At 46.3% G+C, this 22511-nt stretch overlaps 1 protein-coding gene across 2 annotated transcripts; it reads right to left on the bottom strand.

Moving 5' to 3' along the window:
* Positions 1-382: 382 nt before the first annotated feature.
* On the bottom strand, positions 383-22019 carry WDR45B (WD repeat domain 45B). 2 transcript variants are annotated; one of them, XM_070561298.1, is made up of 11 exons: positions 21744-21995; positions 17741-17815; positions 12447-12548; positions 8969-9081; positions 8391-8478; positions 7226-7320; positions 4596-4786; positions 3906-3991; positions 2804-2905; positions 2204-2325; positions 383-1826 (listed from the first exon to the last, which is right to left on the bottom strand). In XM_070561298.1, the coding sequence occupies exons 4-11, from the start codon at positions 9030-9032 to the stop codon at positions 1720-1722; spliced, it is 855 nt and encodes a 284-aa protein (XP_070417399.1). In that variant the 5' UTR covers positions 9033-9081; positions 12447-12548; positions 17741-17815; positions 21744-21995; the 3' UTR covers positions 383-1719. The 2 variants fall into 2 exon arrangements, with proteins under 2 accessions (XP_070417399.1, XP_070417398.1); XM_070561297.1 differs by lacking the exon at positions 8969-9081 and having other exon boundaries at positions 21744-22019.
* Positions 22020-22511: the final 492 nt, after the last annotated feature.

Genomic DNA, 22511 nt, shown 5'->3' with positions numbered 1-22511 from the left:
TAGTTATCATATAAATGTGAAGGATCGTTCCTACCCGCCTACTGAAAGTTAGAGCTAAAATGTCAGATGAGTCAACACATCAACGGGGCGGCCCCGACACCACACAGGTGTCGCCCCCAAAGTGAGCCCAGGCTCGCCCCCAGGGACAGCGGGCAGAGCTTGCCTGACGGACGAAACAATGCCTGAACATTCCTCTCATCACCTCTGCTCCACAGGCAGGAATCTGAAGGCCAGGCCAACACCTACATGTGCAGCAGGGCATCCTGCCGCCCGGACAGTGCAGGCACGCAGACACATGGGGTGTTCCGAGGCCTACAGTCCAACCGCTGTGAAAACTAGGGGTTTGGCTTTGTAACATACAATTCTTTTCCCTTGACAGGTGCAGAGTACAACAAAATTAGTCACTTTTATTTAAAAGAAACATTACAAATAAATGTGCAAAATTAAATTTCATGATTAAATACACATAAAAGTAACATGCATACTTTACATCGAAATCCACATACAAAGTTAGTTGATTACATGACAGTAAAAGAACTGGCAAAATGGAGAACTTGCTGCTGCAGATTTTAAATGTTTACAACCTAAAATCAAAACCATAAAATTAAATTTCTTTAAAGGTAGTTTAAGAAAATTAAATATAAACTCAAGTAGTACTAAGAATAGAGAGCCCATAACCTATTTCAGTTACCAAATCTTAAAAACCGTGATGTGCCTTTCATTCTTGAAATGTTAGTGTGCAGCTATTCTTAGAAATGCTGGGGAGAGAAAAAGACGGAGAGATGGCAGGTGGAGCGGCAGGTGCCCGCTCCCGCCGAGAAACCAGGTGCTGCTCTGGAGGGACGGCGGACGCTTCCCTTCACATCCTGTAAGCTAAGTGACGCTTTCTTCTATGACGAGGTTTTCAAAGTTTGCGCGTTACTCTGTTCCCTACGTGTAACAGGGAAGCTTTTAACCGGAGTTTCACCAGGAGACCACAGGCGACGCCCAGAGCGCTCTGCTCACTGGGTGGCCTGGCATCAGCCTCAAATCCAACAGCTCCAACACAAAGACATGTGCACACACAACCAAACCACAGGTTTACCACAGGCACAGAGACGACCACGACACGGGGGTCACATGGGAAACACCCACCCTGTGTTCTGTAATACGCTGTCTTTTTCCTTCAGGTTCAGATGGGAGAAGGAATTCCTTTCTCATTTTCTAAGGCCAGCTGCTGGTATTATTCTATTTAAATCTGGTTATAATGTAAGAACTAACATTTACAGATTTATTCATTTCCCCATTATAGACTCAGTAAAAATGATGGACTCTGCTGCCAAAACCAAATTTCAATTTATCCATCCTTTTCTTAACCCAGTCCCTAAGTTTGTATGGAGCCCTCAACTGTAGGTGCGAGGATGCGGTGGAACCACTAACGCTGGCGTCACGGTTGAACTAAAGGTAACAAGCCAGCAGTCGGGCACGAGCTGCTCAGAGCCACTCAAGTGTCTGTAGTGCCCTGATGAGTATGCTTCTTTAGTACTGGAAATGGGAAGCCTTGCTTAGGAAAACAGACAACCACATATGGCTTTGAGACCAAGGTCCCCTAGACAGTCCCTCCAGCCTGTTACCCACAAGGCCCAAGGGCGCCGGCACCAGCCCCAGGAAGTTGAGGGGCACACTCAGCGCTTTTGGGGGTGATCGGCCGTGGGTGTTGATTGCACTCCTGGTGAAGAGTCACAGCTTGTCGTCGGTCATTTCTAGAAACTGCGCATAGACGTCCCGGATGCATTCCCCCTTGGGGTTGAAGAGGAATTTGTAGTAGCTGCCATCTGCACAAATCGCTGGGACAGAAGGAGACCCATTTTATTCAAGTGTCTCTTCCCAAAGTTAAAAGCAAGCAGCCCTCACCGAGCTGAGCTGAGCAGCAACTCAAAGCGATTGTGGGCGGCGAGGGGCTCACACATGTGGCCAAGAGTCCCAACTAATCTGGGAGTGTTGGCAACACGAAAAAATCCTCTTTGGTCATCAGTTCAAAAACCAAATGATCTGTCCCAACGATTTCCTGGGAAACCCTGGAGGGCAGGGAGCTGATAACATCACAAATGGCTGTGCAGACCCCGAGTGGGATGCACTGCACCCCCAGGAGAGAGAGAGGAAGGGGCAGCTGGTGGGGCTGGTGTGGTGCTGAGAGACATCCTGACTTGAAAGGACCACTTACCAATGACAGCATTTGGCTCCGTTCCAAAGGCACAAATGCATGGAGAGCCTGAGGGAACCTGAAACTTGGAAAAACTCCACTTGGAACTGAAGTATTTTGGAAGGAAGCTGGCTGATGCCAAACTATGAGGACAAGGAAGAAAAGGAAGGACGTTACATTCACCTAACAAAGTTAAAAAGACACTGCTCTCTTTCATACAGTCTTAGCCTTAATGATCTAACATCTGTTTTTGCTTTTAATTTTTTTATTTCTTACATGAAAAAACTAAGTCTTTGCAAATGGCTTTATAATAAAACCAGAAACCATTAGCACCTGAAGGGGCACAGGTTTCTACTGCCACTAAGTCAGTTTTCTAAACACAGGGACAGCCACTGGAGTTCAGGACCAAGTTCTCAAACATGGAAAGGTGCCTGGATCCTCATCAGACATTTTCTAAGAGTCAACAACAGGGGAGTAAAGATGTCACTGTTGTAGCATCAAATACTCTGTACTGATTTTCAAAGAATCAAATGAACGGCTGATGAGAGAGATCCCGACTGTGACTTAATTCTGAATTTGCCCACACTGAGATGACAGTCCTTTTAACTTTGGGAAACCTACCTAGACTGTTTATTCCTTTTTGGATCTTCGGCAGCAAAAATGTGCACTGTGCCATGGTCACTGGACACGCAGATGAGGGAAGCGTCCTGATTGAAGTTAATGCTGCCGAGAAAGCAGAAGCAACTCGGTTTTTGTGTGAATGCAGTAGAGCCCAGCTCCAACCACAGCAACAAGCCATGCGAGCTCACGCCTCAAACCCCGGCAGTCCCATATTCAAGACAGCAATTTTAAGAGCCACCCCCTCTTTAGACAGCCAACAGTGCTCACATGGAACCAGAGGTCTAAGGTGGACAGGACCCAGCGTTCTCAGCTGGGCCCCTCCTTGGGTGCACTGACAAGGCTGAGTGGCATGGAGAGCAACTCTGAAACCCCAGGGTCCCTGAGGCTACCCACTCAGGTGAGAAAAACGCCTCCTCCACAAGCCTGGCCCCTCGAGGCGCAGGCTACCCCTTTGGAGGTGGGCATCGCTGGTCTGGGGCAGGTACCTGCTCTGGCTGGAGAGGCCCTGAGAGCAGACAGACAGGAGAGCGTGCCGCTCACCACAGGGCCCACAGGCACATTCTCTAAATTCATACATTAATTACGTTTTTATCTCAGCCCCAAATGCTGCTCAACACCTGCAAAGACCACAGATGCAACGAATGAAATCCTGCCCAAGCTGGGGTCCAGCCACTTCAGTGCAACAGACACCAGGGGGTGTGGAACAATTATCGGAGAGGAAGTAGTTCAGTCTCTCAAAGGAGGCGGAAGGAATTACAGGTAAGCTGACAAGGTCTCTAGTATTTGCCCTAAAATACTACAGAAAACTATGCTGAAGGGATAGTGAAGACATGAAATAAAACTGTAAATACTGATAAATACTAAAGCAGAGTGATGGGTTAACAGCGGTTAATATAATATTCTTTCTACTTTTGTATATATTACCATAATAAAAAGTCAAAATTAGTAATAATAAAACGAGCTGAAACCCGACCCCTTAACACCAGAGCAGCCTCCGCCCGCCTCACAGTGGGGGTCATGACTCTCCCTTCCAATCACACAGCACCCATTTCCAGGCAGCCCAAAGCAATGGCCTTCTCTAGGGCGAAATGTTCACTCTTACCAATAAATATTAGCTGCTTGAGATCCTCTTCGTAGTTCCTGGATTAAATGCCCTGATGAAGTATCAAATATTCTTATAAGGGTCCCCTTTGAAAAACAGTGAAGTGTTTCATTATCAAAGATTCACAACTTTTTAATTAGTTTTTTGAAATGATTTATATTCAAAAACCCATTAGCCCATAAAATCCTTCCCCAACTCACCCTCATGATCTAAAACTCAACCTTTCCCTCTGTCCTACCTGAGGACAAGTTGGTGACTCTTTAGTCCAACAGCACTGGGCAGTGAGGGAGACCTGGGGCCCAGGTCCACGGGCATCGGCCTCCACTAAGCCCCTGCATCGGCTCCCTGGTGGAGCCCCAAGAGAACACAAGGCCCAGGCTGACCCGTTCCCTGAGTGATGTCAGTTCATTGTCTAGAGAAACAGCATCTTATTTATAACTCCCACAGCTAGATAGAGACGCTAAGACTGTAATTCAGCTGCCAAAAAGATGAGGCACGACCAAATAAAACGGCTTTTGGACCATCTATGTCAACCACAACTCATTTCCTGAGAGAAGTAGCCAAGAACCTGCGGGGAGTCAGAATCCTCAGGGAAGGACTGGTTTCCTGCAGAGGCCACGAGTCAGTCCTAAGGAGTGCGAGGGCAGCTATGGGAGCACACGACCTCAGTGAGGGGCGACACGCACTCACTTTTTCAGATGCCGTTGCAATTCTTGTTCCCTGCAGGTTGAGAGCAATGCAGCTCAGGACGCCCTCGTGGGCAGGAATGTCCACGGGTGGCTTCTCAGTGCTGGCCAGGTCCACAAGCTGCACATGGCCCGTATGTGTGCCCGGGAAGGCCAGGAGGGAGTTGTTACTATTGGGGCACAGGACACAGAGGCCTAAACAGAGACAGAGAAAACCCACCAAGGACTCAAAACCACCTTCAGAGCCTCTGCTGCCACACAACCAAAATCTGCTCTCTGCCCTCCAGTTCCCAAGAGAAAATAACAGGAATTATTCACGGGTTTCTATTTAAATCGGTCACAAGATCTTTTCATTGTAAAGGGTATCAGAGGGCCAAGCAAAGCTACCTCCCAGGAGACCATCTCATAATTGGAAACATTTACTGAACTTATTATTGAATAAACTTTATCAAATGTCTGTCTTTCGTCATGTCAGCCACTGACAATGCAAAATTGTAAAATCTAAAAACTACTCCATTAACAATAGCATAAAAAAACCAAAATATTTAGGAATAAATTTGACAATAGATGCATAAGACAGTGCGCCACTGCAAAGGAGAACCAGAACCCTGGCCGATGGAGCACGTGCTGTGATCACACGCTGGAATTCACATTCCTCTACCATCAGTGCAGTCACAACGAAAACCTCCAAAGGCTTTTGTTTAAGAAAGAGACACACCGACAATAAAGCTGAAAAGAAAGGCAGAGGTCTTAGACAGTCAAAAAAATTTCTTGTAAAAGAAAAACAAGATTGCAAGACTTATACTACCTAATTTCAAGAATTTTTTTAAAGCTCCAGAAATCAAGGCAGTATGGTATATAAGGACAGAAACACAGATCATTTACACTTATAGGATCAGAAAAAAAGTACCAAGGTAATTCAATGCAGAAAAAATAGTCTTTTTAACAAATGTTACTAGAAACTTGATATCTATATAGAAAAAAACAGATCTGCACCTTTGCCTCATGCCATATAAAAAAATTAACTTGAAATAGCTCAAAGACCTAACTTAGGATCAAAAGCTATTATTTGGGGCCGGCCCAGTGGTGTAGTGAAGTTCGCAAACTCAGCTTCAGCGGCCCAGGGTTAGCAGGTTCAGATCCTGGGCACGGACCTATGCACCACTCACTAAGCCATGCTGTGGTGCTGTCCCACATAGAAAACAGAGGAAGATTGGCACAGATGTTAGCTCAGGGCAAATCTTCCTCAAGCAAAAAGAGGAAGACTGGCAACAGATGTTAGCTCAGGGCCAATCTTCCTCACCAAAAAAACAAACAAACAAACAAAACACGCACTATTAAACTTCTGGAAGGAAACATAAAGAAAATCTGTTATGCAAAAAGCCACAGATTAACTGAAAATATCTGCAAAGTATGACAAAGGGCTTTATCTAAAATGTATAAAGAATTCTTACAACTCAATAATAAGATAAACAATTTTAAAATGGGTAAAAGAGTCACAGACACTGCACAAAAGAAGACATAGGAATGGCAATAAGCATATGAAAAGCTGCTTAACATGAGTGGTCCCCAGAGAAATGTAAACCAAAACCATAGGGAGATACTATGACCACAGCCACAATAACGTGTAAAGTTAGAAAGATGGACAGTACCAAGTGCTGACAAGGATATGCTGCAATGGGAACTCTCCTAAGTCACTGATTATGAGAATGCAATATAAGGCCACTTTGGAAAACACTTTGTTAGTATTTTATAAAGTTAAACATATAGTTACAACATGACCTAACAATTGTACTCCTCAGTATTTACTCAAGAGAAATGAAAAATATATGCATGCAGAGATTTATACGTGAACAGTCATAGCAGCTTCTATTTATAAGAGCCAGAAAAACTGGTGGGGATAGTAACTGTGGTATATCCAGACCATGGAATAGTACTCAGCAATAAAAAGGGGCAAAATGATAATATACACAAAAAACATGAAGGAATCTAAACAATACTAAGCTAAGAGAAAGACACCAAACACAGCAAAACGTGGTGGTGGGCGACTGCCCGAGGAAAGTTTTTTGGGTGATGGGACTGCTGTCTTGACTGTAGTGGTAGTTATACAACTGTTTACAGTAAATAAAATTTATTGAAATGAGTTTTATGTAAATTATACCAAAATAAAGCTGGGAGAAAAAGACAAAAATTTTAAAGAGAAATTAAGATGACATAATGAATCACAAAGTCAGCTACAAGCAATCCTCCCTCCAGAAGAAAAAGGGAAGGAAATGCCTCAGAACTTAAGGAAAACATGATTCTGGGGCCCACCACAGGGCTCCCGAATGGCTGACTTTGGAAGAGTCTGGTGAAAGCCTGCCCCCCGCGACTCTGATGAGAGGGCAGGTCTCAGGACAACTGCCCAGGAGGCCGGGCTGTGGACAGTCCACCCAAGAGGACGCAGAGCGAGCTAGGGAAGGGTGTGGAAGAAGAAAGCCCTGATGCGCCTCAGGACTCCGCTCCCCACGGACGCCGGCTGCTCAGATAAAGACCTGCCTGGAGGAGAAGGCACCCAGTGCAGATCTGTGTCCCTGTCTGGACTGGACACGAGGAAGCCAATTTCCATCGTCCCTCCTTCTCTGAATTTCTTACCTTTAGGATTATAGCAGGTTTCAAAGACGTGCAACTGATGGGGATTGTGTGTGAATGTAAACACCTTAATCATGGAGTCCAAAACCACCACAATTCTGTAAAGAAAAAAATACAATTCCTCTCTCCAAAAGTGAAACTCAAAACATTTTGTGATTTTTGTTATCATTTTGAAACTCAAACACTGCAACACCATACACAAAAGGATCATTTGTTCTTTAGCCAGGGCCCCTTGCAGCTGAGGTCTTTGGAGCAGGGCACTGATGGGCATGCTCCTCGCACCTGCGTAGAGGCCAGCTAACAGACCGTTCTGAGGTCTGAAGACACATTATCTTCAAATATTCCCTCTAGAGTAAGAGCCAAGTAGAACATATGGGGCAGAAATTCTATTTCTATATGCTTTCAGATATGTCTTGATCATTCAGAAATGTTGGGAAGTAGAAGATTCTTGATTTGGCTCCAATATTTGCATTATCAAAGGCCCCTAAATACTGACATTACTGGAAGGAACAAACCTACCTATGAACGGGGCACGACAGACCCCTTTTTACATTCACCTTGTTGACACCCTTTGTCCTCCTACAGCTGAGCAGAACATGTAAATCATACCAAATTAAAATCCAGATTAATAAAGCTTTGCTCTATCTTGCTCAACATACTGGGAAAAACTCCTATATTCTCTTAAACCCATGAAGGCAATGGCTGAGAGAAAACTGCTACTTTCAACAGGTGAGGTTCAATGACACCTTCTCACTACAGGAGGTTCTGAATTTTCCTTTACTTTTACATTCAAAATATGTATTGAAGCAGCATTTGGAAAAGCATGGACTAAGAGTGAGGCAATTCAAGGTCCAAAATTTGTGTCCTCGTCTGCACCTGCTGGATGGGGCCAGCTCTCTTGAAGGACTGAGAGCCAAGGGCCTGGTCCATGGCAGGCCCCTTTCATCCATGCCCACTGATTACTTGCCTCCAAGAGATCCTTGAAAGCCAGTAAAGTTCACCATCTTCCTTGTGGCACATAAATAATCCTTATGTCCTTTGGGTTATTAACTAGTTATCACATCTTAATACATCATTTTCCTAAACACTTTTCTTCCTTCTATACAGTATTTCAGCCACCTTCAGAGAAAGCGACTATTCCACTTTGAGAATCAGATATCGAACATACCTATCTCGCCGCAATTTGACTGCCTTGACTTCTGTAGAAAATTCTATTTCAATAACCGTCTTCTTTTTCAGGTCATCCCAGATCATCACTGAAATGTCAGAAAGGATTTATGAACACAATAATAGGCAGGCTACAGTGCTGCATCGTTAAGGCCACTTCTGAAGGAGTCCTGACCCCACAAACACCGGACCAGGTAGAGATGTTGCTCTCCCACTAGGAACCACGGTCCCCCTCCCTCCCAGGTCTCAGAACACCTCCAACTCACACCTTTCCTTCTCTGGCAGCCCAGAGCTCACTTGATCCCTCCCCTTCCTCCTCTTCCAGCACTCACACGCCTGGTCAACACCGGAGGCAATCAATCTCTGTCTCTCTCTGAAACACACACGCATTCATGCATGCTCTAATCTCTCCTCTTTTCAGGCAAACTCCCTACCTCTCCTTCCTAGGTTTCACTTGACTGAGCCACAAGGCAAGCCTAACCATAGTTACTAAGTGTGAAAAAGGTTTCGGTTTTATTGTGGAATTAGATGGATAAAAACCAGGGCCAGGGACCTCAACCCCACCCTGACTGTTCTTACTCTTCCTGAAGCTCAGGAATGTCTTCTGTCGCGTTTTCTTGCTCACACTGCAATATTTTATCATGATGGATTAGTAGTCTGCATCCAAAGGGCTGAGATAATTGACAGATAACCTGTGAGGATGGGAATGGCGACCAGCACTGTGCTTGGGAAGAGGCACGGGGAGTGGGGTATCCACCCATTCCCATCCTCTCTACTAGGAAAGCCATCCATGGAGGGTGTGACGTGAGGGAACGTGAGTCTCCCTCACAGTCAGGTCAGGGGCAAGGTGACCAAGGAAGGGAGGGAAGGAATGTTTCCCTGCAAGTCCTGACACCATGACCAACACAAGTCCTGGAGGCCAGATTCAGGCCTAAGTCTTGACAGAATGGACTAAGGGACCTAAGTTTCAAATCAAGAGATAATTTAATACCAGCCTGCAAGAACTACCAAACTTATTAAGTAACATAAAATGTACTTACTATTGAAGAGGTTAATTAAAATCTATGACCATTCAAAAATGAAGCAATTTTATTCTTCTTACTCCTTTAAAATACCATCTTTGTTTGATAAATCTCTTCATTCAACAAACCTCTAAAGTTGGCTCCTCCTTAAATGCACTAAACACGATATTAAGTGGAAGAATCACTAGGTCAATAGAGTTTCTTATCGAAAATAATAACCTTCCAGAGCCAACATGTTCACAACCTCCGGGCAAAGGACACTCGTACTGCTGAACTTGTAAAGGGATTCGGAAGCGCACTTCCTCTGGCTCCACTGCCTCACACCAACAAGTCTAACGGAAAACAAATGTAAAACCAGACAGAATCCCAGAGGAGCCATGTCAAGGGGGTCACAAATCGGGTGAATTCCATTATCAGAAATTTCTGGAAAAGGCGTGATGAAGCAACAAAGGCAGCATCACAAATTCTTGTTCTCAAAAGAAAAGTGACCAGATGCGATGCTTGGGTAGAGAGAAAAATCCAAGGACCTAACCTGGATTGACCGTCAATTCCCCATTTGTAAAGGGGGGGAACTCCGCTGGCCTCCAAGGTCTTTGAGCTGCCTTCCTGCAGCGTGCCAGCAAGTTCAAATGTGCTATGCAGGATTCTGTGTGTCTGTCTTTTAATACAGCTCCTGATAGCAAAAGGTATACAGTCATGTGCCGTATAACCACATTTCGGTCAATGACAGGCCCTTATGATGGCAGTGGTCCCATAGTCCCATACAGCATTGGTGTAGAGCCTACACCACCTATGTTTGTGTAAGTACACCCTGTGATGTTCTCACAACGATGAAGTGCCTGATGACGCACTTCTCAGAACATGTCCCGGTCATTAAGTGATGCAAGACTATATTCAGTAATTCTAGAATTCTCCTTTGTCCTCTAAGCTCTTGACTAAATGAAAAGGGCTTTCTGCTCTGCCTGAACAGTCTCCATTAGAACTCAGCTGGTCTCACTGTGACAGCCTGTCTCCTCCAGTCTTATTTTATTCTGTTTTTCAGAAACCAAAGATGCCAGACTCTTTACAGTTCAACAGCAAGTATCTTTATTTGTAATTATTAAGAGTAAATTCATGAAGGAATTTTGACATTATGAAAAAAACATTTTTAATCTTACAAAAGCTTAAACAGACTAAATTCTTATTTTAAAATTGCCTTTAGCACTCTACAATAAGTAAATTTAAATTTTTCTCAAAATTTTATGTTAGAAAATTGCTTTCCTCTAACTCTATAAAATTTGAGACCCTTTCACTTGTTGGGATTTTCCTATGGAGAGTAAGATGTTACAGGTGAAGGAGACCCCAGAGATTATCCAGTCCGACTGTTCCCTTGGAAGAGCCTAGGGAGGCACTCTCCTAACAGTGCCATAGGTAGGGGCAAGGGAAGGCCAACACACCGGGCTCCTGATTCCCTTCCTCATCAATGATCAATAAAATTCTTCGTGACAAGACAAAAATTGATCCAGCAGTAGGACTTCTGCCCATCCCCAAAGACGCCAGGTAAAGTAATTCTTATTCCATTGCACAACCCGCCCCTGTTCTCTCTCCAAGCACAGCTGCTTCCATGTCACTTCTGGGTGGCCTCTTGCAGGACTCACAGCCACAGGTGCTGCTCATCTGGGCCATGCTGGCAATGACCCGGACAGCACCCTGGGCTTTCTGCTCTTCAGCCTGTGACGACAAGCTGGGGGGCTGTACACACCTGCTCGGCTGTTCAGGAGGGGTTGTCAGGGTGACCCCTCACCTGAGGGCAGTTCATAGAATCCATTAGGCTCCACTGAGAACTGTGAGCCTGGGCCCCAGGCGTGTCAAGGCTCATCTAGAACTCTGTGCCTTTCTTCGCTTTCCTGTCAGGCCTGGGCTACACCCCACTGCACCATCTCAAGCAGACCTCCAGCTCCTCTTCCTGCCCAGGGCACCCCCAGAACACGCCCCACCCTCGTCTTCACTCTTTATTGGGAGACTTTCATCACTACCCACCAAACTTTGAAAGAGCGCAGTCTCCAGCTTCTCTGCCACTACCCATCCTCTGTGGAACCTGTCACTTACCAGCGGGCTCCAACTCAACAGTCTTCCACGGCCGCCAGTGGTCACCCAGGTTAGCAGGCCCAGTGACTTTTCTCAGGCCTCATCCTCCTCCACCCATCTCCAGCTTTTGACTCTGATGACCACACTTGCTTCTCTCTCCCTACCCCGTCCTGTGAACAACAGCTCCCGTTTCTGCCTCCAACCTCTGGTGTCTCTTCACTCAGCCTTACACACTGCTTTAGACTAGAATGTTCCTAAGATCTGACAGCACTGCCTTCCTGACCACACCCTCACCTGGTCTTCAAGGCCCCCTGGATCTGTCTCCACCCACTACCCCAATCCACCTGCCACCCTTCTGCCATTCTATCCTCCTTTCCTGGGTTTCTTTCTCTTCCCCCAATATCTAGTTGGTAGGCATGAAGCACACAGCTGTGGTTGGTTAAGTTTTCTGTTTCTTCCTTACTTAAAAAGAACCAGATCTTTCACACTGCAATCTCTTTGAACACACACAGACTTACACACACATACCAAAAACAATATCCTTAAACCTAGGGCCAAGTTGGTTTTTTGTTCTACATGGCAACCAAAGTAGTGTTTCTGGAGGTCAACTGCTCTTTGTAAGAAAAGTAATCTCCCTATATCTTGCTTTAAAATGCACTCGTCACATCTGTGATGTCAACCCACAGGAGAATACCCAGAACAAAATGGGGTCCAGAGGCATGGCATGCGCCCACTTCCAAATTAACTGAAAAGCAGGCAACTATGTTGATGAGAACAAGTGACCCTTGTCAGGCGTTTCTTCTTCTGGGAACAGCAGAGACCAGATGCTCTCTTTGTGGATGCTTTAGTCCTTCAGACTTCACAGGACTACCAGGGAATGTCAAGTGTGGCCAAAGACACAAAGATATTCTAAAGTTCCAGACACTGCTACACATGAGGCATGAGTATTAAATGCACAAGAACTTTACCTTTGTTGGGAGGGTATTTCGGCTTTTTCCCACCACCAACTAAAGCTAAATAGTTGCAGCGAAATAACATTTCAACATGGCCAACTCCTCCTTCTAGAAATTCTGAAATGACATTAAAAAGAAGTTAGTATATATATTTTACAAGAAAAAAAGTGAAAACCTAACACTGAGCATGTGATATTTAATCACAATTTATATCTAACTACAGTCAGAAACCAGAATGGTGACCACCTAGGAAAAATAATTAGCTACAGGCTGCATCCTGTCATCATGAACTGTGCTTTCATGAATAAACGCTGAGCACAGAGCATCCTAAGAAGTTATGAAATACCTAAATTCATATTTTAAGATGTAGGTAGCAAAATCTAAAAAAGCATGCTAAATGCTTCATTGCAGAAGTCGAGCTTTTTATCGTCTTAAACACCTCTTCCACTGAAGTCTGAAATGCTCAAAAACGTTCATGAACTACATTGAGGGAAATGTCAGCCAATTTTCAGAGGTCCTCCACGACAGAAGGCAGGCAGTGGGAAGCCCAATGAGAAGTCTGGGGCTCAGAGAAGCAGACCTGGCTCTGGGGGGTTTATGCTGCAGAGCAGGACTGCCCCACCCAGCTTCCTCCATCCTTGCACTCTGGTCGGTAATGACTGTAGCTCCTGGGCACAGCAGAAGGCAAGTAAGGAGCCAAAACCTCTGCAAATTAGAAGGTAACCTAAGAATCGACTTCCACCTGTGCAGGCATAGCTGCACAAGATGACTGCAAAGTTCATCAGCTCGGTCTATAAGAAACTTAAAATGCAAGGCCTAGTAGAAACCCTAGAAAGGACTATATATTTAATATTATTCACAGTGAAGGGGCTGGCCCCGTGGCCGAGCGGTTAAGTTCGTGCGCTCCGCTGCAGGCAGCCCAGTGTTTCATTGGTTCGAATCCTGGGCGCGGACATGACACTGCTCATCAAACCACGCTGAGGCAGCGTCCCACATGCCACAACTAGAAGGACCCACAACAAAGAATATACAACTATGTGCCAGGGAGCTTTGGGGAGAAAAAGGAAAAAATAAAATCTTAAAAAAAAAAAATATTATTCACAGTGAGGACAGCTTTTCTTATAAACAATTTAATAGTCCTTTGACACACAAGCTACCTCAAAGTAATTCTGGCTTTAATAGGATGTGGCCACTGTCCAAACCCAAATGACTACAACGGTCCATTCCTTAAAGAGCACTCCTCTCGCGGCTAGGTGTGTGGATCAGATGCATAAAAGCCCAGGGCTTCTTTACCCCGCAGCAGAGGACACCACCTCCAGCAACTGAGGCCACTCCCTTGGTTCCCACAAACTCATTCACCACTCAGTAGGAAGATGAACTGCCAGTCCACATTTAGTCTTGGCCTTTAGACTCCTGAAGACATTAATGGACTGCAATAGACTAGAGCTCAGTGAAACTTCCAATAACCTGCTACTAAGTAATTGCTGACCACCCAATGGGGGAAAGGACAGTCTCTCCAATAAATGCTAATGGAAAACTGTACATCCACATGCAAAAGGATGAAGTTGGATCCTTAACTTACACCGTACGCAAAATTAACTCAAAATGGGTTAAAGACCTACACATAAGATCCAAAACTATGAAACTCCTAAAAGAAAACATAGGCAAAAAGCTTCATGACACTGGACATTGGTCATTGACATTGGACATGGCAATGATTTCCTGGATATAACATGAAAAGCACAGGCAACAAAAGCAAAAATAGACAAATAGAACTACATTAAACTCAAAAACTTTTGTACACTAAAGGACACAACCAACAGAAAGAAAAGGCAACTTAGAGAACAGGAGAAAATATTTGCAAATCATAAACCTGATAAAGGTTAATATTCAGAATATATAAAGAATTCCTACAACCCAACATTAACAACAACAAAATCAAATAACCCAATTAAAAAATGGGCGAAGGACTTGAACAGACATTTCTCTGAAGGCAATATACAAGTGTCCAACAAACATATGAAAAGATACTCAACACTTTCCACATCCTCATTAAACATTAGAGAAATGCAAATCAAAACCATGATAAGATATCACCTCACTCTCATTAGGATGGCCACTATCAAGAAAATCAGAAAATAACAAGTGTTGACAAGGACGTGGTCCTGTTGGTGCAGCTGCTACTGAAAACAGTATTTTGGTGGTTCCTCAAGAAATCAAAAATAGAATTACCACATGATCCACTAATCCCATTTCTTGGTTTATATTCAAAAGAAGTGAAAGCAAGATCCCCAAGAGATATTTTCACACCCACATTTATAGCAGCAGTATTCACAATAGCCAAGAGGTAGAACGAACACAAACCTCTATTGAGGGATGAATAAAATGTAGTCTACCCATATAATGGAATATTCAGCCTCAAAAAGGATGGAAATTCTGACACATGGTACAACATGGATGAACTAGGAGGACATTCTGCTAAGGGAAATAAGTCAGGCACAAAAGGACAAACTCCGTATGATTCCACTTACATGAGGTCCCTAAAGTTGTCAAATTCATAGAGACAGAAAGTAAGATGGTGGATGCCATGGGCTGGGAGGCTGGGAATGGGGAGCTAGTGTTTAATGGGGACAGAGTTTCCGTTTGGGAAGATGAACAGAGTTCTGGAGGTCTGTTCAACAACGGGAATACGTTTAACACTACTGAACTCTACACTTTAAAACGGCCGGGAAATTTCACGTTATTTTCTTTTTATCACAAAAAAGCACAAACAACAACAACATCTTTACAACCACTTTAGGAGGTAGGCAGTTGTCCTCATTTTACACATAAAGAAAGTGAGACAGGGGCCGGCCCCATGGCTGAGTGGTTGGTTACACGCTCCACTTTGGCGGCCCAGGGTCTCATCGGTTCAGATCCCGGGTGCAGACATAGCGCCGCTCGTCAGGCCATGCTGGGGCAGCACCCCACATGCCGCAACTGGAAGGACCCACAACTAAAATACTCAACTACGTGCTAGGTGAATTTGGGGAGAAAAAGCAAAAAAAAAAGAAAAAGAAACCGAGATCAAGAGAAGGTGAGGAATTCACCCAAGACAGGCTGCACTATGCAAGTCCAGGCCTCTCCCTGGAGCAGAGCAATGCTTCTCTGACCACTGAGAAAACCCACTCCAGCCGTGCATCAGATGAAGGACCTACAACACCCTAGAGGCAGGTGGGAGAAAGCTGCTCAGGGATCCTCAAGACAGCTTCCTGGCACTACCAGCTTCCAGTCCCTGCCAGCGGTGGGCGCGCCTGGGAGAGGCACTCCTGCTCATGGCCAATCATGCGGTCTCCTTACTCAGTGCCACAGTCCCAGGAGACAAGGCCGAGAGCCCAGATCTGGAATGACTGCTGCAATGCAGGCAAACCGCCTTCCTCATTTAGGAAAGCAAACCACGAAGATAAAAAAGGAACAAGGTCAAGTCTTCCGCCTGTTTTCTATGGTTGAGTTGTAAGTTGCCAGAAATGTAATAGCAGATGAACCTACAAGCACATGTGGGTGAATTTCTTACAATGCATCACCAAAAAGCATTGCACCAAATTCACTACCCGCTAAACTCAAGGACAGCCTGCCTCAGACAGTGCAGCCCAGCAGCACGAGTGAACAACACGTGCACTACAGCAGAATGATGGCAAACCTTTCTGGAATTTAGGAGTGTTAGATGCTTCTTGTCAAACTTATTTTTATAAGAAATCCTGAATTTATTGTAAACATTTCATTAATTAGGAAGCAGTTGTTAATACGCTAATGATTCAACTTTGAAACTAATATCTACAATTCCTCTCTAAGTTTCTGGGTCAACTTAAGTACAAAGCATCCTGAAATTTACAAGTCAAGCTGTTTCAAAATACTTTGTAACTTTCCTAAGTATGTATAAAGTAGAGTTGTCTTAATTCACTATGCAACCAAAACAAACAGAAGCCAGATGCCCGGAAGACTGATGGGAGATTCCCACCATGCCTGTGACACTCACTGATCCCACTGACTCACGTTAGAGTAACACTGCTGCTACCGCTATAACAAACCAGGAGGCACAAGCTGACAGAGCACTTAACGTGGGCCAGGCGCTGCGTTCTACACATCCACTCATCTTTACAACCACCTTGGGAGGTAAGCAGTTGTCCTCCTTTACACATAAAGAAACTGAGACCAAGGGAAGGTGAGGAAGTTCCCCAAGGTTACACAGCAACTTGGTAAGGGGCAGAGCCAGGATTCAGGTCTAGAATCTCAGCCCTTAACCACCAGGCTATGCTTTATTTCTCTAATAAATGAAAGTTGCAGAGCTCATCTTACAAAATCAACTCCAGATATAAAGCAACACTGACTGCTTTAGATACCAGGGTTATGAGGAAGATTTCACTTGTCAAAGGGGTTCCACTGCCACACGAGTTGTTAAAATGGAAGGGGGATGTTTGGTGGAGCACCAGAATGCGCAACTTCCTCTTACAGATGAGAAACAGCTCAAGCATCAGAAATTGTAACTTGCACATTGAATAAAAACGAAAACCACAACTGCAGGAAGAAAAAGGATGTTGTTCATTTTCTGTAATTTATCCGAGATTTGTTCATCTGTTGGCAGTGCTTGATTCTCCCAGCAGGTAAGGACTGGGAGACAACAAAAGCTTAAGAAAAATATGTAGGAGGAAAAAACAAATTGAAAAAAAAATTCTACCTGTAAATTTAGTATTTTTCTCCTGTCAAATGGGAAAAGGACCACTGTTATTATCAATAAAATTCCTGATTCCAGCTTTTGAAAACTTGTATCCCATGAAAACATAATTTAAGACACTGAAATAAGTAAACAGAAGCAACTATAATTTATTGTTACAAATAATATTTTCTAAGTGTTGGTCATTTACCAAGAGTTAAGAGTCCCATATGCTGCAGTTTAATCCATCATTTGAATTCTCTACAATTTACACTCAACAGGAAGAGTGACAACGGCTTGCATCAACTACACCTTTTTCTTCCTGTACAGCTAGCAAGGACTGAAGACGGGAAAAGACATGAGTTGTTCCAAAGTTGATAATTCACTGGCGAAATCAGAGGCAGGGCGACGCCCGCTGAGTCAGCACTTATCCCCGCACAGAGCCCAGCACCCGAGAAGCTCGGCGAAAGGAAGACGGCGCCATCCAAGTTGACGGAGGGCCACTAACCCCATTTACTTCTCACAACCAGCCGTCCCACCCCCGCTACCTGCAAGATAAAATTTAGACTCTTTGAGGGCTGGAAAGGGGAGAAATTATAAAATGTCAGTTACCCCTTACCTTGTTTCTCTTTTTCTTTTAGTGGATCAGTGTTATAGACTCGGAATCCATTTTCCATCCCACAGGCAAAACATCCTAAAGTGTGAGAGAAACACATTAATCACCTTGCTGGGGTCTCCATTAAGGACCCCAGACCTGGAGCTGCAAAAGGAAAGAAAGGGGTCTGGAGAAAGTGGCCTCTCCTAAGAACTCTTGGGGACGCTCAGGCCCCACAGACATTGTCTGCACACGCCACAACTACTCTTCTCACAGACTGTTATTAAATGATGTACACGTCCTAGCACATTCTCGGTCTGACATTTAACATGCAAAGGAGTCTCTGGAGTTACTCACTCCAACCTCCCACTTCAGGACCCTTCTCTGGTGTTCCTGAGGACCAGGCTCCACCTGAACTCTTCATTCCAGGAGGAGGGGCTCACCGGCTACCTCCACAAGCCACTCTGGCACTGCACATTTCCCTCAACACCGGCCTCTCGTAATGCTCACCACATAATGGCCTGCCTGTTCCAAACACATCTCTCGAGCACCGTGTGTCAGGTGCCAAGTCCCAGGGAGGCAACGATGAACAAGAAAGCCCATGTCTCTTGGAGAACAGCCACAATCCCAGCAGGTGCTGACACTCTGGCTTGGGGAAAGAGAGCAAAGGGCTGCCCCAGGATAGTCTTTTAGATGGCAGCTCTGAGGTCTCCCGTGACCTCAACTCTCTCCTGTAAATAATCCTAACTCCCTAAACCCTTGTCATGGCCACCAGTGACCCGGGTCACCATCTCCAAGTCACACAGCAGGTTGTTAACGGTCCAGTTAAGGGAACTGTCAGGAGCTGAAGGAAGCACTCAAGTTTGAAGATGATCCTATGACCTGGACTCCATTTGCCTTAAGTGCAACCCAAGACCACATTAACCTCCCTAAACGCTACCATGTCTGACTGTTGGCTCATGTGGCTGGAAGGACAAAAGCCAAACTCTCCAATTCTTTTTCACAAGACACGCTGCAAAGCCTGGTCCCTCACAGCAAGCGCACAACTAGTCTGCATGACAATCTTACTGATTTCCAGCTTTGGAACCAATTATTCTGCTCTACCAGCCACCCTTCCAAAGGTGAAAAGTGTGCTTCTATTTTTTGTCCAAGTTACTTAAAAACTGCAGAACACGACAGATTCAAGGACCCATGACACTTACCCAGCGAGCTGGAGACTGTGTTCTGCAATCAACTTTCAGGCTCTGAAATGCACTTTATCTTAGCCTGGAGTCTGAAATACACTCGAAAGTGCCACATTGCTTATTATCTCATAACTTATTCTGGTTTGCAACTCCCTCTTTGTGTTACTGGAATCATGTAATCTGGACACAGATATCAGAGTTTTGTTTCTCAGAAGATACAGACACAATACAGTAGCTGAATCTTTTTCCTTCCTCTGTCAACTATTACATCTTTCCTGAATTTTAAGCCTGCACCTACCTTATTTGTCTTCACCAGAACACATATATTTCGGACAGACATATAAAAATATACAATCTTTATAAATACACAAGAGAAAAGCAGACCCCAATAGAAAACTTAGCAGAAGACTTGGACATTTCGTAAAAGAGAATATCTAAATGGCTAGTAAACATACAAAATAGGGAAGTGCAAATACAATCTCAAATACAACACAAGGAGATCTACACACTTCCCCGAATGGCCAAAATGATGGAAAATACCAAGTGTGAGGTGGGGCAGGGCACAGTAACTGCTGGTGGAGGGCAAACTGGTACAACCATTTCGGAAAACTGTTTGCACTATCTACTACAGCTGTCAAGTCCACTCCGAGGTACACGTGCCTTGCAGAAACGACAACGCACGTTCACCAGAAGACATCTATTAGAATGCTTGTGGTAGCACTATTATACTCGTGATAGACAAAAAGGGGGAACCTACCCAAATGCCCACCAGTGGTAGAATGGATAAAAGAATTTGATACATGCACACAAAATAACACTATACATCAATGAGAATCATCTGTACTCAACACGGAAAAAAATCTCAAAGACATTATGTTGAATAAAAAAGCCAGAAACAAAAAGAAAGTGCAAAGACAGGCAAAACTCATCTCTGCTGTCAGAAGTTACACTGTGGGGCCGGGCCCGTGGCTGAGGGGTTGAGTTCACCCACTCTGCTTCGGTGGCCCAGGGTTTCCCCAGTTCATAGCCTGGGTGCCAACATGGCACCACTCATCAAGCCACGCTGAGGCGGTGGCCCACATTGCAGAGCCAGAGGGACCTAAAACTAGAAGATACAACTACGTACTGGGGGGCTCTGGGGAGAAGAAAAAAAAAGAATGGCAACAGATGTTAGATCAGGTGCCAATCTTAAAAAAAATAACAATAATAATAATAATAATTTCTGGGTCCGCCTGGTGGCGCAGCAGTTAAGTGCCCATGTTCCGCTTCGGAGGCCTGGGGTTCCCCGGTTCAGATCCCGGGTGTGGATATGGCACGGCTTGTCAAGCCATTCTGTGGCAGGCGTCCCACATAGAAAGTAGCGGAAGATGGGCACAGATGTCAGCTCAGGGCCAGTCTTCCTCAGCAAAAACAGGAGGATTAGCAGCAGATGTTAGGTCAGGGCTGATCTTCCTCCAAAAAAAATAATAATAATAATTTCTAAGCCTAAAGTTGCAATGAGAGTGTTAAAAGCGCCGAGAGTAAAAATTAAAAATCAGTATAAGTAAAAGCAAAATGTAATCAACTCAGCATCTGGCATAAATTTATATCACAGGAAATTAACCTAAAGGTAACCACAAGCTTAAGTAAACAAGCATTTTTTTTCCCCGAAAACACTGTAAGCTTTACTCAAAATTTGTTACAATGAAACAAGCTAGTTTTACAAAAGCGCATTTTTCAGACAACTGAAATACATCCCTTTAAAAGCCGAAGCTGTCTTTTTAAAACAATCTTCGATGAAACCTTTATAAAAATATTATAAACTTTACCGCTTTCTTAAATAATTAGCATCGTTATGAGCCTCAATTATTATACTGAAGCTTAACACAAAGATTCCTCATTTCGTGTTAAGGCAGGTATATAAAAATGACGTCCTTGCATTAAATGGGTTCAATCTTTCTGCTTTCACAGACGCGAAAGTCACCGCAGGAGTTTTTACAGTTCTCTCCCCTCCATCACTATCAGCCGGCCAACTCTTCACTGAAAGCACGTTTCTTAAGGAGTTGTCACAACCCTATTAAGTCCTTAAAGAGTTCTCACATATTACCAGAACCTCTTAAAAACCCCACCAGCCCTCCTCCAGTAATCGGAACCCAAGCGCTCAGCCACACACTGCCCGATGTCCTACATCGCGCCCCCAACGCACACCTCCCGGATCCTAAACGCGTTCCTCCGCAATCCCCGCGGCGCGAGCGAACCCACACCGCCTGCGGTCCCCGGCCGCGGCCGCCACCCCTTCCAGCCTTCCCGGTGTGCCCGCCGCCGCCTCCGGGAGCCCTCCACGGCCCCGAAGGCCCGAGAGCCCGCCGCGCGCAATGGGCGAGAACCTCCGGCTGTCTCGGGCTCGCGCAGGTTCCACCGTCCCCGCCGTGCCCCTCGGTGACACCGACTCGACCCCGCAGGCCGGCCGGCGCGCCAGGCCGCCCTCCTCGCCCCGCGGGCCCCGCGGCGCCGACCCTCAGGAACGGGCCGCGCAGGCGCCGCGCAGGGCTCTCGGCAGCCGGCCTGGGAGCCGCCGCGCGCCTCGGCCCGCCCGCAGGCCCTCCGGCACGGGCAGGGCGGCTCCAGCCCGCGGCGCCCGAGCCCCGGCCGCGCCTCCGCCGGAGAGGCTCCGACCCCACCGAACAAAGGCGGCTTCCGGTGAGACCGACGCGGGACGCCGACGCGGGCCCGGCGATAACGGCCGGGCGCGCAGGAGCGGGGCTCCGCGGGACCGCCCGCCGTCTGTCCGCGTGAGGGCCGGAGGGACCGGGCCCGCCCCGGGGGAGGCGGCCGGGCCGGGGGCCGCGGCGGGGCGCCCTCACCGTGGTCCTGGTTGAAGCCGGCGTAGAGCAGCCCGTTGCCGTGGGGGTTGCACGGCAGGAGGTTCATGGCGCCGCCGCCTCTCAGCGCCTCATGCCGCTCGGGAGGCCGGGGCTGGGGTCCCGTCAGGCCGGCGCGGAGGCCGCCGCGGCCGGAAGCGACGAGCGGCCGTGCGTGCGCGCGCAGCCAGGGCGCTGCGGAGCGCCGGGCGCATCCACCCGCGGACGGCCAGGGCGGGGAGCGAGCGCCGAGAGCGTCACGTGCGCGGAGGTGGGCCCGGGTCTACGGGGGGCGTGGCCGCGTCCCGGGGAGGGCGGACCTGAGGAGAGCGTGTCCGCGCCCGGGGCGGGGCCTGGCCGGAGGGGGCGGGGCCTGAGCGGGGGAGGGCGGGGCGCGTCTGGGGTCGGGGACCGCCTGCGAGGGGCGGAGCTGAGCCTGAGGACGACCACCCTCGGGAGGGGAGGGGATTCAAAGAGGCCGCCGAGCCTGGAGCCCCTCATGAGCAGGCAGGGCCCAGAGCCGCCCCCGACTCCAAGAAATCATATAAATTTAGGTAAGTGTAAGAGAGTTTTCTTGTTTTAAATCGATTAGAAAGATAAATGAAAATGGTAATGCCTTACGGGGTTTTTAACACATATAGAAGTAAAATGTACACAAAAACAGCCAAATGTATACAAGTCAGCAAACAGAAGTATATGAAAGTATAGAAGCTTCTCCATTCAGAACCACCCCCATGACACAGGACCCCCCAGAATGCAGAATCCCCTGGG

Source organism: Equus przewalskii, chromosome 10, assembly GCF_037783145.1.
Source record: "Equus przewalskii isolate Varuska chromosome 10, EquPr2, whole genome shotgun sequence".
Classification (NCBI taxonomy): domain Eukaryota; kingdom Metazoa; phylum Chordata; class Mammalia; order Perissodactyla; family Equidae; genus Equus; species Equus przewalskii.
This window is presented reverse-complemented; position numbering and strand designations above follow the sequence as displayed.